The sequence below is a fragment of the Andrena cerasifolii genome, chromosome 1 (genome assembly GCF_050908995.1).
Source record: "Andrena cerasifolii isolate SP2316 chromosome 1, iyAndCera1_principal, whole genome shotgun sequence".
NCBI classification, from domain to species: Eukaryota; Metazoa; Arthropoda; class Insecta; order Hymenoptera; family Andrenidae; genus Andrena; species Andrena cerasifolii.
In genome coordinates this window covers 22197897-22210593 of record NC_135118.1, presented here as the reverse complement: position 1 = coordinate 22210593, position 12697 = coordinate 22197897, and the positions used below count along the sequence as shown (strand labels likewise).

General features: G+C 41.2%; 1 protein-coding gene, 1 long non-coding RNA gene and 4 other non-coding genes across 12 annotated transcripts in view; 5 read left to right on the top strand and 1 right to left on the bottom strand.

Annotated features, from left to right (window-relative positions):
- Positions 1-12697, bottom strand: part of LOC143370306 (uncharacterized) — a 458422-nt gene that overhangs the window by 230558 nt on the left and 215167 nt on the right. The gene's annotated exons all lie outside the window — the stretch shown is intronic.
- Wge (BAH domain and coiled-coil containing protein winged eye) overlaps positions 1-12697 on the top strand; it is a 258190-nt gene that overhangs the window by 172023 nt on the left and 73470 nt on the right. For all 7 annotated transcript variants that reach the window (XM_076814768.1, XM_076814777.1, XM_076814758.1 and 4 more), the window contains one exon: positions 2090-2215. In XM_076814768.1, the coding sequence (XP_076670883.1) occupies positions 2090-2215 (126 nt within the window). The remainder of the gene's footprint in view (positions 1-2089; positions 2216-12697) is intronic.
- Positions 739-811, top strand: Trnaf-gaa (transfer RNA phenylalanine (anticodon GAA)). The gene has a single exon. It is a non-coding gene; the product is annotated as a tRNA-Phe (tRNA).
- Positions 890-962, top strand: Trnaf-gaa (transfer RNA phenylalanine (anticodon GAA)). The gene has a single exon. It is a non-coding gene; the product is annotated as a tRNA-Phe (tRNA).
- Trnaf-gaa (transfer RNA phenylalanine (anticodon GAA)) lies at positions 1201-1273 on the top strand. Its single transcript has one exon. It is a non-coding gene; the product is annotated as a tRNA-Phe (tRNA).
- Positions 1350-1422, top strand: Trnaf-gaa (transfer RNA phenylalanine (anticodon GAA)). Its single transcript has one exon. It is a non-coding gene; the product is annotated as a tRNA-Phe (tRNA).

Genomic DNA, 12697 nt, shown 5'->3' with positions numbered 1-12697 from the left:
CTTTCACGCTGGGGGAATAACGAAAATCCTATTACACGAAATGCGAATCACAATTCAGAAAGCAATGTTAATATGAAACGTCAGGCATGATGCATTACTTGCAATCTATGATACGTGCTACACTTTCACACATACTTTTACAAAACTCACACTTTTGAACGAAAATCAAGAGCGAATTTCTCGTAAACAAAAAACCTTAAGTAACGGTAAGTCAACAATTTCTGCCGAAAATGTTAAAAGGCTGCAGTGTATATACAAATTGAACTCTCTCCCCTAACTGCTTTCGTAATTTTTCCAACAACTGTACCACATTAAGTTTTTCAAACAACAATATAAATTAAAGTACTACATAATATAAAACGACCTTTGGAAAGTTAAGTAATCTGGTAAACTCGAAAGTTGATTCATAAATATATGGGCCTCAGGTTGCTTAAAAGTATTTAATATTGAAGTAGTATAAGGGAGGGAGGGTTAAATTGAATAACGAGGTGCACAGTTGATTTCAAGTGCAGTGCAAAGGGCATTAAGGGCCGGAATAGCTCAGCTGGAAGAACGTTAGCCTGAACATCTAACTGTCCCCGGTCCGAACCCGGGTTTCGGCGACAGACATTTTTTTTATCTCATGATACCTGTTTATTCTATGATTTTTTATAAATTCTATGCTTAATACGTCGTATTCATTGGTGTCTTACGTGACTTTCTAAGTAAGTGTGACATATAAGGCGACGTTCTACAACTGCCGGAATAGCTCAGCTGGGAGAGCGTTAGACTGAAGATCTAAATGTCCCCGGTTCAATCCCGGGTTTCGGCAATCTCGTTTTTTTTTTCATAGAACACTTTATATGTGCCCTATGAGTAAATTCTATATATAAGGCGGTTTTCTACAACAGCCGAAATAGCTCAGCTGGGAGAGCGTTAGACTGAAGATCTAAATGTCCCCGGTTCAATCCCGGGTTTCGGCAATCTCGTTTTTTTTTCCTAGAACACTTTATATGTGCTCTATCAGTAAATTCTATATATAAGGCGTTTTTGTACAGCAGCCGAAATAGCTCAGGTGGAAGAGCGTTAGACTGAAGATCTGAATGTCCTCGGTTCAATCCCCGCCGGGTTTCGCCAATCTCTGGCTTTTTTTATCCTGTCTGATATTTTATACAATGAATTTCTTCGCAAGCTCGATATATGAAGCAGATTCTCTCATCAGCCGAAATAGCTCAGCTGGGAGAGCGTTAGACTGAAGATCTAAATGTCCCCGGTTCAATCCCGGGTTTCGGCAAGCTTTCATTTTTTTCTCTGATTTCTACCTCTGAATCTAGAGTGATCGACGATATATGAGGCAGTGGTTTCCAACAGCCGAAATAGCTCAGTTGGGAGAGCGTTAGACTGAAGATCTAAATGTCCCCGGTTCAATCCCGGGTTTCGGCAGGTTGAAGTTTCTTTTTTTTTAAATGTTTTTTTTTTCATTACAAAGTGCCACAAATGATGTTTTAGATGTCTGTGTAAGAAAAAATTAATTTTCATTAAAATACAAATTTTTATTACGATCGAATTTCAACTCTGCAGAATAGTAGCTGTTTGTATCCGTTGTAATCAATGTTTCTGTTGAAGCCATCTGTATTTTCATTTATTTTAGATCACGTTTTGTTTACAATTATTAAAAAATCTTTTACATATTTATGTTGGAAAAGTTATTACTTTATGAAAGAAATTCTATTTATTCTGCCCAATTCAGTATCCAATAATAATAATCATATCATGTTAAGATTATCCATACCTTCTCTTATTTATATAAATTTTTACCACCTTTTATTTCCTTTTTTACGAGTGCAATGCACAATCCTCCGAATATTCTTTTTCCATAAATTAAAATTTTGCGTAGCACTTTCTTGCGAGCACATTTTAATTACAAGCAATAACATCAATTTAATTTCAATCATAAATTCTGAATAAACAGTGTCTAAACACATTCAAATATTTTGTTTATTTTACATTATTTTCGTCCAACGATCGATACACGCTACCATAACTCCCCGCCAGTGAATGCAAGCGCAAGACTATAAAAATTAAATTCTTTGTCTTAATTATGTTACAGGTGTGAGTCGTTACGGATTGTACTCTTTATTCCCTGGGGGTGGCGGGGGCAGTTACGTCGCGGCCACTCCCGCCACCCCCGGGCCACCTACACCAGCACGAGCTTATCACGCGACAACACACAAGGGTAAGTCTACATCAGTCTCTACTTTATTCTACTCCCTTCCCTGTCCCTCGGTCACTGCCTCGTTTTCTCTCTCGATCGAGCTCCTTAACGCTTGTGCCCGAGCGTTTTATTTTCAGTTCAACTCTGTTCGATACGCGGGAGCCTCAGTATCGGTATTTAAACAAAGAAGCGTTCGACTATTTATGCCTCCAACCCTTCACTGCCTGAGATCCGAAAAATAAAAGAATATCGTAAGAAGAAAAATGTTATTTCCAGTTCTCTGTCATATGTAGTATAAATAGAGTGCTTTGAATATTTTCAAATTTTCTGCATTTTTATTTCTCGGGAACAAAAAGGGGATGGTACTTGAAACTACCGTTAATTAATCATTCGTTGTATAATACTCAATTCCTTTTAGAAAACCCTGTAAGTGTCAAAGTTATAGAAAGTATTTAATCGGTAAATGTTCTACGTGTCAATGGTAATACTATAGTATAGACTCTTCAATTATACAATTTTCCATTATTATACCTACATGTAGTAGGTACAGTGGCTCGCATTAATATTCGTACACTTTTTAAAGTCGCATAACTTTTTTAAAATTGGTCCAAACAACTTGAGTTTTTTTGAGAAGCTAAAAGGATTAGTTTGCTAACTGACGCGTTTCGTCGTTTTGGAAAAAAAATGTATTTGGTTGGAATAGCGAAAAGAATAGTAAAGGTCGATTTTTAAACTTTTCTTTGTGATCTTGTAATGAAAATTAAAAAAAAAAACCGTTTTTCAAAACGACGAAACGCGTCAGTTACCAAACTAATCCTACTAGCTTCTCAATAAAACTCAAATTGTTTGGACCAATTCTAAAAAAGTTATGCGATTTTAAAAAGTGTCCGAATATTAATTCAAGTCACTGTATGTTGCACGCCGAACATTTCGGTTGTTGGCAAGTGGCAAATCAGAAGTACGAAATTCGTTTGTCAGAATTGCAAGGGAGGGTTAGTTTATTGCAATCCCATGGTCGAGATAGCTAGAGTAGGTACATGATCGGGAGTACGCGATGGTTCTCGCTGCCACCATATGTTGTCGCCCGTTTCTCCCTTTTTCCAACTTGCTCCGTTCCAAGAATTGATGGCAACAGCGAGTTTCATAGAACTATCTACGTCGTTATCACCTTGCTAGGGTCTTGTTTTCATGGACACCGAGGCCCACGTAATTTCGTCGTTGAAATTTGGATATTTACTAACTCCATTGGCTTAGGCTACCGGCAGTTTCATTGCTCACGAGCAGTCTCACTTGCGCTTCTCTCGCGGTCAGGTTGCTGCGTCCCCGCGAAAGCACATGCTGAGGACACGTGTGCGTATCTCGCGCTCCTGGTTTGTGCGTCCCTTTTATTTCACGCGTTGAAAATTTACGAATCTGTAGGATTACAGAATTAATTCCGTTCAATTAGGCTCTTCTCGCGCAAGACACTTTTGTCCGTCTCGATTGGTATTTTGGATATATTCAAGCAATTTATATATATTTTTTATCTTTCTAAAATGCTTCTATCTTTGGCAAGTGAATATATTGAAGGTTCAGTATTGTGACAGCGTTTTATTCTTTAACTATTTCTACGCTGTATTCTTTTTTACGTAATTAAAATGACACATCAATCGTGAACCGCAGAAGTGTCTCGAGTGAAAAGGGACTTAACCAACGTTTCCCTTGTCTGAGGATATCCTGCTTTATTTCCTTGCATCGCGAACACTGTGCTTCCATTCATTCTCCTTTTGTAATCAGTAGTGGAGGGAACTGTCAGAGTTACGTTTATAAATTTTAGTTAAATGATTATTTATTTACCATGATTGGTTAATATTAATTTACGATTAATTGAATTATAATTAATTGTTTAATTATCTTGATTGAGTTTGTTTTTTTCTGAGCACAGTGCTTACATTTCGCTCAGTTTTTATACACCTAGATGAAGAGGGGGTTGGCGATACTAAGAGAATTTAACTTAAATTAATTATTTGAAAATTATATGAATTAATTTACAAACGTCGTTGGCATTCCAATTAAAACGATTTTTGGAAATATTTGTTCCCTTCGTTTCAATAACAATCATGTCAAAGGCTAATAATAAAAATAATTAATGGGAAGTATGGGGACAATTGTTAATTAGACAACGTATTTTATTGATTTCGTTGATTGGTTAACGACATAAATCTTAACAAGTACGAGAACAGTACGAGCAGAGTAACTTGGAACTTGCTGAGACATCATGCGGTAGACGGAGCTCTATAAGAAAATTGCAATAATAGGTAGGTTGCAAATGCGAAAGATTAACTCGGAATGACCATAGCGTAAGGTGAATGACCCATACCTAAAAGGAGGGAATACTTTGATGGGGATGAATAATAGGGATCGATACGAGCTAATCATTTTAATAGACTCAGGATTTCCAGTAGGTATACCTACTACAAAAATAGTAAAAGTATTGTGTTTTCTACAGTCTTCTTGGTTTCTAACGATTTTACATTAAATTCAGAACAAATGAATTCTACAATATTAACTGTAAAACGATTAGTTTTTATTTCTGCGTCCCTTCGGTCTTTCTTTTCCCACTTGTACTCTCACTCCTTTGAAGATTCTTCTGACTTTGAAAAGAATATAAAGAATTGCATTGAAAATCACAGCACAGTTAAGTACTAATTAGTCAAAGCGATTCTGTTCATTTTCAAACTATGGATCCCCTGCCTAAAATTTAAACGTACTCTTCAGAAAATTACAAAATTATAACATTACTCGAATAAATCGAATATACTTGCTAACCAATCGAACAAAATGAAAACTCCTGCTGCATCGATTTCTTTTTTTGAGCACATCTCTTGTCGCAGAATTTCCTTAGTTCCCAGAAGTAACTAGAAAATCCAGCACCCTTTACAGCCTTTTCCAATTCTGCAAATGAAACCCCTGAAATTCGAAGCGTCAGTAATCATACAGACTGCTTTGGTCTGTAGCCTCCTCATTGATTCGGAGGTTCGAGTCGTCCGATTTGTTTCCACGAAACACAGCTTCCGGCATATTTACGCGCGTTACAGTAAACGTGCCAACGTTTTTCTCTGCCAGGCGCATTCGTTCCCTCGCCGATTTTTGCTTCGGACAGATTTTCGTACTTCGAGAACCTCTATTTATCTCTGCTCCCAGCATTCCCATCGCTTCTGGAAATTCTCATCTTCGTATGACGCCCATCAACTTCTTTGCTCCGCGATTTCCGTGCCACGCGAACGCTGTGACGTCAATTTCTAGCGATCGATTCATTTTTGGCCGCGTCTCTAGATAAGCCGAAGTCTCGTATCAGGCAGTTTTATCCTACATTTTCTCAGTCGAAGACAAATTATTCCAACAAACGCGATCGTCCATCAGGGACAAAATTCCAGAGCTGGCGTTTTTTGCCCATTCATGTACACATAAACTGTACTTACTTGCAGCTTGGGGATGTGCTGACAAATTTTCTGACGCCATTGCGAAATCACCCCATACTGTAAACAGAAACGACACATTATTTACTTATCGCCGTTCGGTCCCCGTTGCCGTCTACATGGCCGGGCAAGATGCGCCTGGATAACCGATAATCATTTAATAAAGCGATGGTGTCCACGTTGAAGCTAACACGTCGATCCGCGAAATAAATTCCACCGCCGGGGCCAGCTGTTCGAGGCGCCTCGATACGTCGAACTTGGAAGAACTTCGGAGCTTGCTTTCTACCTGGCGACTCTATAAGCACGTGCGCGGCAATAATTTGTCGGGCGAGATGCGATCTAAATGAAATAATACGCGCACGGCAATAATGATTGTCGGGCGCAGGCTGCGCATCACCTGCTGCAGCTGCTTACGAATAATGGGAAATTTTGGTAGGAAATTAAGGACAACGGGAACGCTTCTCGCTCTTGACCGTGGAAACGTAGGAATTAGCTTTTTCTTGGGAAGCAAGGAGATGGTAGATCGTCGCTAGAGAAGGGAAAAGTTAGGAGTCGTATTATGGGGAATTGATGTGGGACGAGGAGGAACGGGGTAAGAGGAATTGGAGGATAGTGGAATTGTGTATATCATTTATAAAAGGAGGAAACTTGGGTGATTTAATTAAGGGGGTATTCTAGTCTAGACACTCGATTTTGAAGGTGGTATTTGGAAATTAATTCTGGAAAACCTATCGCACCTACAGGGCAGGGGTTTTGCACACGTATTTAGTAGTGTTTGAAGTATCAACACAAATTTTTGGAATGCATTATATTGAAATTTGTACAAGTTACACGCCGAAGCGCAGGTCATGTCATCAAAAACCCACCCCATCGAACGCACGAATTGCGGCCGTCCTAGTCATCTGAAACGAAAGTACCAAAGATTTTTTTAATCTATATGAGCGTAGTTATCGCCCGAACTAGACGTAACCAAGTCCGGATATTGTTACCGAAATCGCAGCTGTTTAAAAATTTATATTTGATTTTTTCGACTTTTCTTGAGCTAAAACAAGGTGTGGGGGAGGTTGTATTAAAACTATTGATATAATTCTAGTTCCGGCTATAGGTACAGATTCACTTTGAATGTGTGTCAAATTTTAGCTCAATCGGTCCAGTAGTTTTTGAGAAAAATATGCGCCCGATCTAAAAAAATTGTTTCGAGAAAAACGCGTTTAAAGTTTTTCATGCAGTACGACTTATACGACTGAAGTTGCGGTAGATAACAACTAATTTCTGTAACTTATCCCTAATCTGGTATACCAGGACCGTAGAGGAAACCTTCCTGAGTTTCAAAAAAATCATGTTGGGCAGCTCTCTCTTCTCTGCTGGCAGTTATAGCCTCTTTAGATACAAGGGTCGAGGGAACGACTACCGGCCACGCTGCGGCCTTAAGCCCCTATAACTCTGGGAGTTTTTCGAATTTCACCTTAATATTTTAGAGACATATTTTCGAAACCCTAAAATATTTGAAAATCAAACAAAAAAAAAAATAGAATTTTTGGGTAGAATACCCCCTTAAGTCTCGACTAATCGAGCTTTCTATTGCTTCATCATACTCTGAGTTTTTGGTATTTCGTCACACTAGAAGTTTCCATTCTCGACGAAAGTGTAGTAGGCCAGATGTCCCAATTACTGCCACTTTATTTATTTTACTTAATAAAAACATAACGCATGTAGAATAATGCACAACAATAATAATAAGAACAACAATCCCAATTTAATAATAATTTTGTTTGTACACTACTCTTCCTACGTTACGTGTTTATTAAGTAAAATAAATAAAGTGGTAGGTAATAAGGACATTAGCAGTACTTGAGACATCTACCCCAAACACTCACTTGTCAGTCACTTTACCAGTCATTCAAATCTGTTTCTCCAATTCCAAAGATTTAGCCAGGAGCACGCGGTAGGTACTTGCTCAAAGTGTCCCGAGCATGGGACATTTATTTCCACCGCCTAGATGGAACTTTTCACCTAACCGAACGTTCGATGAAGGGGTTCGATAATTCGAGCGATAAACATTACCGTGGTTCATACACCCGGGGTGTACACCCCCTATTTCGCTGCGCATGACGGAAGTTATTCGCAGCTCCGCCTAACAAGACTCGCGCGTTCTCTACGACACGCCGAAATTCTTGGCTCGCCACCTCCGCCCGGCGGCTACCCCTGCCCCGCTCAGATGGACGGGGGGGGTCCCTCTCCGGGCATTTTTTCTCACCTCGAGAGCTGCCCCCGTGTCGACGAACTGGCCTTTCACGAGGCCCCCTCCGCGGCGGTAGGGCACAATGGCGCAATTATGCAATTAAAGCGAGTGAATTAGGGGGCCCCGGTGGTCGAGCGCGCGAGGCAAGGGGGAGGGAGACGCTCGAGCCAAATAGAGAATCTCCCCCGCCGTACGTGCACGGCCATGTGCACTGGCCAGTTCGTCGGCCGCTGAGAGGGAGGAAGGGCGAAATTCGCGTTGGAACGCGGCCGGCGGAGCTGCTTGGCGGCCGGAGGGGAGGGGGCGCGGTGGGTTCCGAGACGGAGGCGCGAGGGTGGCGAGGAACCTCGTCTTTCTACTTTCTACCTCCATCGCTAGCCCCCTTAACGACCTCATTGTCCGAGGTGTAATCCAAAACGCCCGTACGCATGAGAAAAGGAGAAGACGCTAAGGCGTCGGGGCAGAAATACACCTCGGCGGAGCGCGGGTCGATTCCTCCTTTAACGCCGTGGCCCCTTGTCTAAAATCGAATCTCGGGCCGCGGGCGAGATTTCAATTATCCCCGCCGCAACGCGAATCCGCACGGACGGGCATGCCCGCCTCGCGTGTCCACTTCACCCCCTCCCCGCCCCTGTTCCGTCGCTTTCATTTTCGATCGCTACTTCCGGGTGGAAACGCGAGGATCCTGGCACTTGGACTGTGACAGTTGTACCTGCGTGGATATCGACGAGGTGCTTGACGACAGTAAAAGAAGTAATACACTTGGAAGGACCTTAATTGAGGGGTGTAGGGTTGAAGCCGGTGAATCTGTATAAGCAAAATGCAAAGAAGGACCTTGCAGCAACAGGGCTGCAGCTCCATCACTACCAAGTTCGGGGAAATTAGGAAAAACTGTGAAATTAAATTATTGCTTTGACTTAACATTAACAGAAAGCAGTAGTTATTGAGTCGATAAGCTTTTATTTATATTTTTGGCGAATTTTCAAATGCCGCAGCATTCGTATTGCGCAAAACAGTTTTGGGAGCAGATTCAAAATTTACAGTAAATCGTAGAATTTGTTTTACATTTATTACACGTCATAACTCAAAAACTGTAAAAATGCAGCTGCACCCTTCTTGCTGTAAGGTCCTCGAATCTATCAGTCTGTTTCTGACTGTGTCACTGAAAATGGTTGAAGCTGTGGCGGTGAAATGCAAAGAGTTTGTATGCGGTTTGGGATTTAAGTGGCATTGCAAATTTTTCGTCAGAGAGGGGCGGTGTGGAGGGTGCCAACTGAAATGTCCATTTCACTTAATATTGCTCTCACGACAGAAATGTGCATAACAAAGTTAAAAAATTACCTAAAACCTCCTCGTTGTATTCAAACTGTCGACAAATGCTGTTTGTCTTTTATATTATTTAAATTATATTTTATATGTTCTTTCGTATCGTTGACTCCAAACGGAGATGTCGAGGTACTCTGTTACTCATCATTCTCAAAATCACAATGTTTAAACATTCTCCGCAACCCCTAACAGCAGCTTAGATACTTTCAAATATTTCATTGCATATCGTGCGCGGGACAAAGGATAAGGCTTCATCCTGTCATTCGGCCCTGAAACTACCCACCAATCATTCTAATCGCCACAATCCGATAGTAGACGCTATAAACTATCGCCTTTTTTTCGATTCGGCGGGGAACAGGTAGTCGAACGGCTTTCGATTCCTGCCACGAACGAAAAACGGCCGCGATAAATTTATCGCGTCCGATAAAATCGCTAATTAACAATTCTTGCATCTCATTCTTTTTCCACGCTGCGGATTGTTTGCAGAACGAACAGGTGAGTGCAACGTTGCAAGGTATCCGGGCTTTCCATTGTGCAGGGTGAAACACTTATCACGTGGCTGATAGATTCAGGTCGATTAGACCGTGGTCTAAATATTAGCAGAGATGTGAACTTTGCTTGTTTGGAAATATCACACTGACCGGCTGTATGAAGCCTCTGTTGATGCATTTTATAAAAGAAACAGAAACGATAAAATTAAATCTATGGTCAATCTATCGCTACTACCTTGAAAATTGTAATTTCTGATTTCTCACTCCAGATGAGTTATCAGGTTGTTGCAACTGAAATAGCCGTTTCTGAATTTTTAATTTAAAATTTTTATTCGACAAACTTAATACGTATTTCATCAATCGAAATAGTCACCATCGACTTCAATGCATTTCTCCCAACGCGAATTAAGTGCACCAATGGTAAAAGTAGGGTAAATTAGCCGAATATGAGACCCATTTCTTAAAAACATCATAACTCTTGACTGAGAACACTTTCATTAAAATTCGATACACGTTTTAAGAGTAGAATATGTATTCTTTAGCAACCTAGTGGAAAGTACTATGACAAAAATTCGGTTTCTTCGTAGTAAAATAAAAACGAAAGTCATTCAAATACGCAGATAAACAAAATCGGTTCCTAATATGGGACCTAGTTTGTTTTATCCTGAAACTTATTTTTTCTTTCTTTTTTTATAAAGTCGGCATGTGAAATCTGTTTCTTCACTACCGCAGTCTTCATGGGCCCACCACGCCCATCGTAACACTTTATACGTACACTTAAGGGGTCATGCTCAGTCAGGAGGCCGAAAAATGAGTGGTCTTTAGAAATTTTTTACTCAAAAGCTATAGCACATTTCTCAAAAAATCTTTTTTCCTTTTAAGGATTGCATCTAGTACCGTGCATCGTAATTTTTTTATTTAAAAATATTTAGCAATAACTAAGTTATTGTCCATCACTCGAAGATTCTCTAAAAAAGGGCTTCTGCGGTGACCACTGCTGCTCGAAAGTCGATCATCTAAAATAAAAAATTCAATAGAATTTTCGGGGGTCAATTACACCCCCTTCGAGTGAATTTGGGAGCGAACAAAAAATGCGTTGTAATCAGGAGGAAATCCCCTACATATTCGCAAAGTTTAAGAATTTTTTTAATTTTCGGGTTCGGGATCTTCCCTCGTAAGTAGCTTCGAAGCTAAGTCCACATCATTTACTGATATACAACTACTAAACCTTAAACTCCATTCCAAGCACTATACAACAGTATTTGTGAAAATCATTATACACTCACCACTTTAGAGGTATTGGTAATTTAATCGAACCACTTCAAAAACTTTCTGCAACGTATTTCAGAAACATGTGCTTGCTCAAGACGCTCAATTGATTACAATGCCACTGTGCGGACAAAGCAACTAATACACGGTTAGTTAGTAAAGAAATAGCATCGCTATGACGTTCAAGAGTTCTGTGGCGAAGATAAAAGCTGGGGTCTCATATTAAGAGAGGTCATAATATTCGGCTGCTTCACCCTACCAGTAGTATTTGAAAAGTCAAATGGTACAAATTCAACGTCATCTGCGCGGCAAAAAGCTAAGCTACAAAGCCGGAAAGTTCAAATTGTAGAAAACGGCCATTTCATTTGCAGCAACCTAATAGATCGCCATCCTCGCTTAACAGGTTGATGCAGAAAGTTGACAGGGTTCGGAGGGTGGGACAGAAAGTCAGCCGCGTTTTCCCTTATCCCCACTCCCCCTCCCCAGCGGTCCGTTCCCGTTCCCTGTTTCTCTTTTCCCGCGCAACGAGAGTGTCGGGTTCGATTTAAATGAATTTGCATAGATTTTCCATTTATCCGTCTACAGGCCGTTTATTGCATATTTATCGAAAACGGCGGGCGACTAATGCGATAAATTTCAATAAGCCCATCGGGCGACGCGCGTCACTCGGTGACTTTAATATTCATTCGGCGTCGGCGTATATTCGATCGGCTGCGGAGCCGCGGGGACGGTCCCCGGTCGCTCGCGAAATCAGGAAATGCAAGCGGCCTCGGTCGCGAGAGGAGCCGACATCCTGTGCACGCGTGCACAGAGGCGCGAGAACGGTCCATCCGTGAGAGGATGCGATCGGCTGATTTACGATCGAAAGTCGGGAACGGGCTTGTAGCTTGTAGCGCGTTCCACTCGCTGGCTGCGTTCCTACTTGTTTTTCCCTCGGACCGAAGTGTGTCCCGCGGCTTTTTCCCCTTGCCCGTTAGACATGCCGATCGGAGGCTCGGGCCCCGATGGAATTTCATTAACGACGGCACCTTGGATCATCAGTACCGAGCACCCTTTCATTGTTCGATCCTCCGCTGTTGCGCGCAGGCTGCAATAGGGTGTTGGTACCATTCTCATGTCCGGCGTAATCTAAACTGGCTGCGAAATAAGTTTGGGCGTCTGCGTTTCATGGTTGTGCAGGGTATTCCTGAATTTAGATACGCTCTGGGTGTTTCATTGATCCTCGAGCTGAATGGGTATCGTGGAAAGGTAGATACACGAGTGCTCGTTGCTGAAATAACGTGGCAGGGGAATGGTAGCTCGTTTCACGTGGGATATATGAGCTCTGTAGAGTTTTCTCATTGTCAAAGTCGGTAATAATGTGATACGATGCTTGGCTGTTGAAATATCACAGCTATTGTATATTAGGTTGAGTTGAGAATTTAATATACTGTACTTTATTGGCAATTAAATATCACGTCTGCCAAGTATTATACAGGTTTTAAAGTAGCAGCGTTGCTACTTATACCCACGCTACGCTATGTGTACGATTTACAGCAACTTTCCAGAATAGGTCCATTGATAGTGGCGTAAACTTTCGCCAAAAGTCAGGAACTCCATGATTCAATCAAGTAGCTTAATTCAGGTCCAAATAGGAAACTGATACACTGAATGTCAGCAAAGTAACTTAGAGAACTTCCCAACAAATTGTCCTACAACTCCATTAAACACAGTGCGC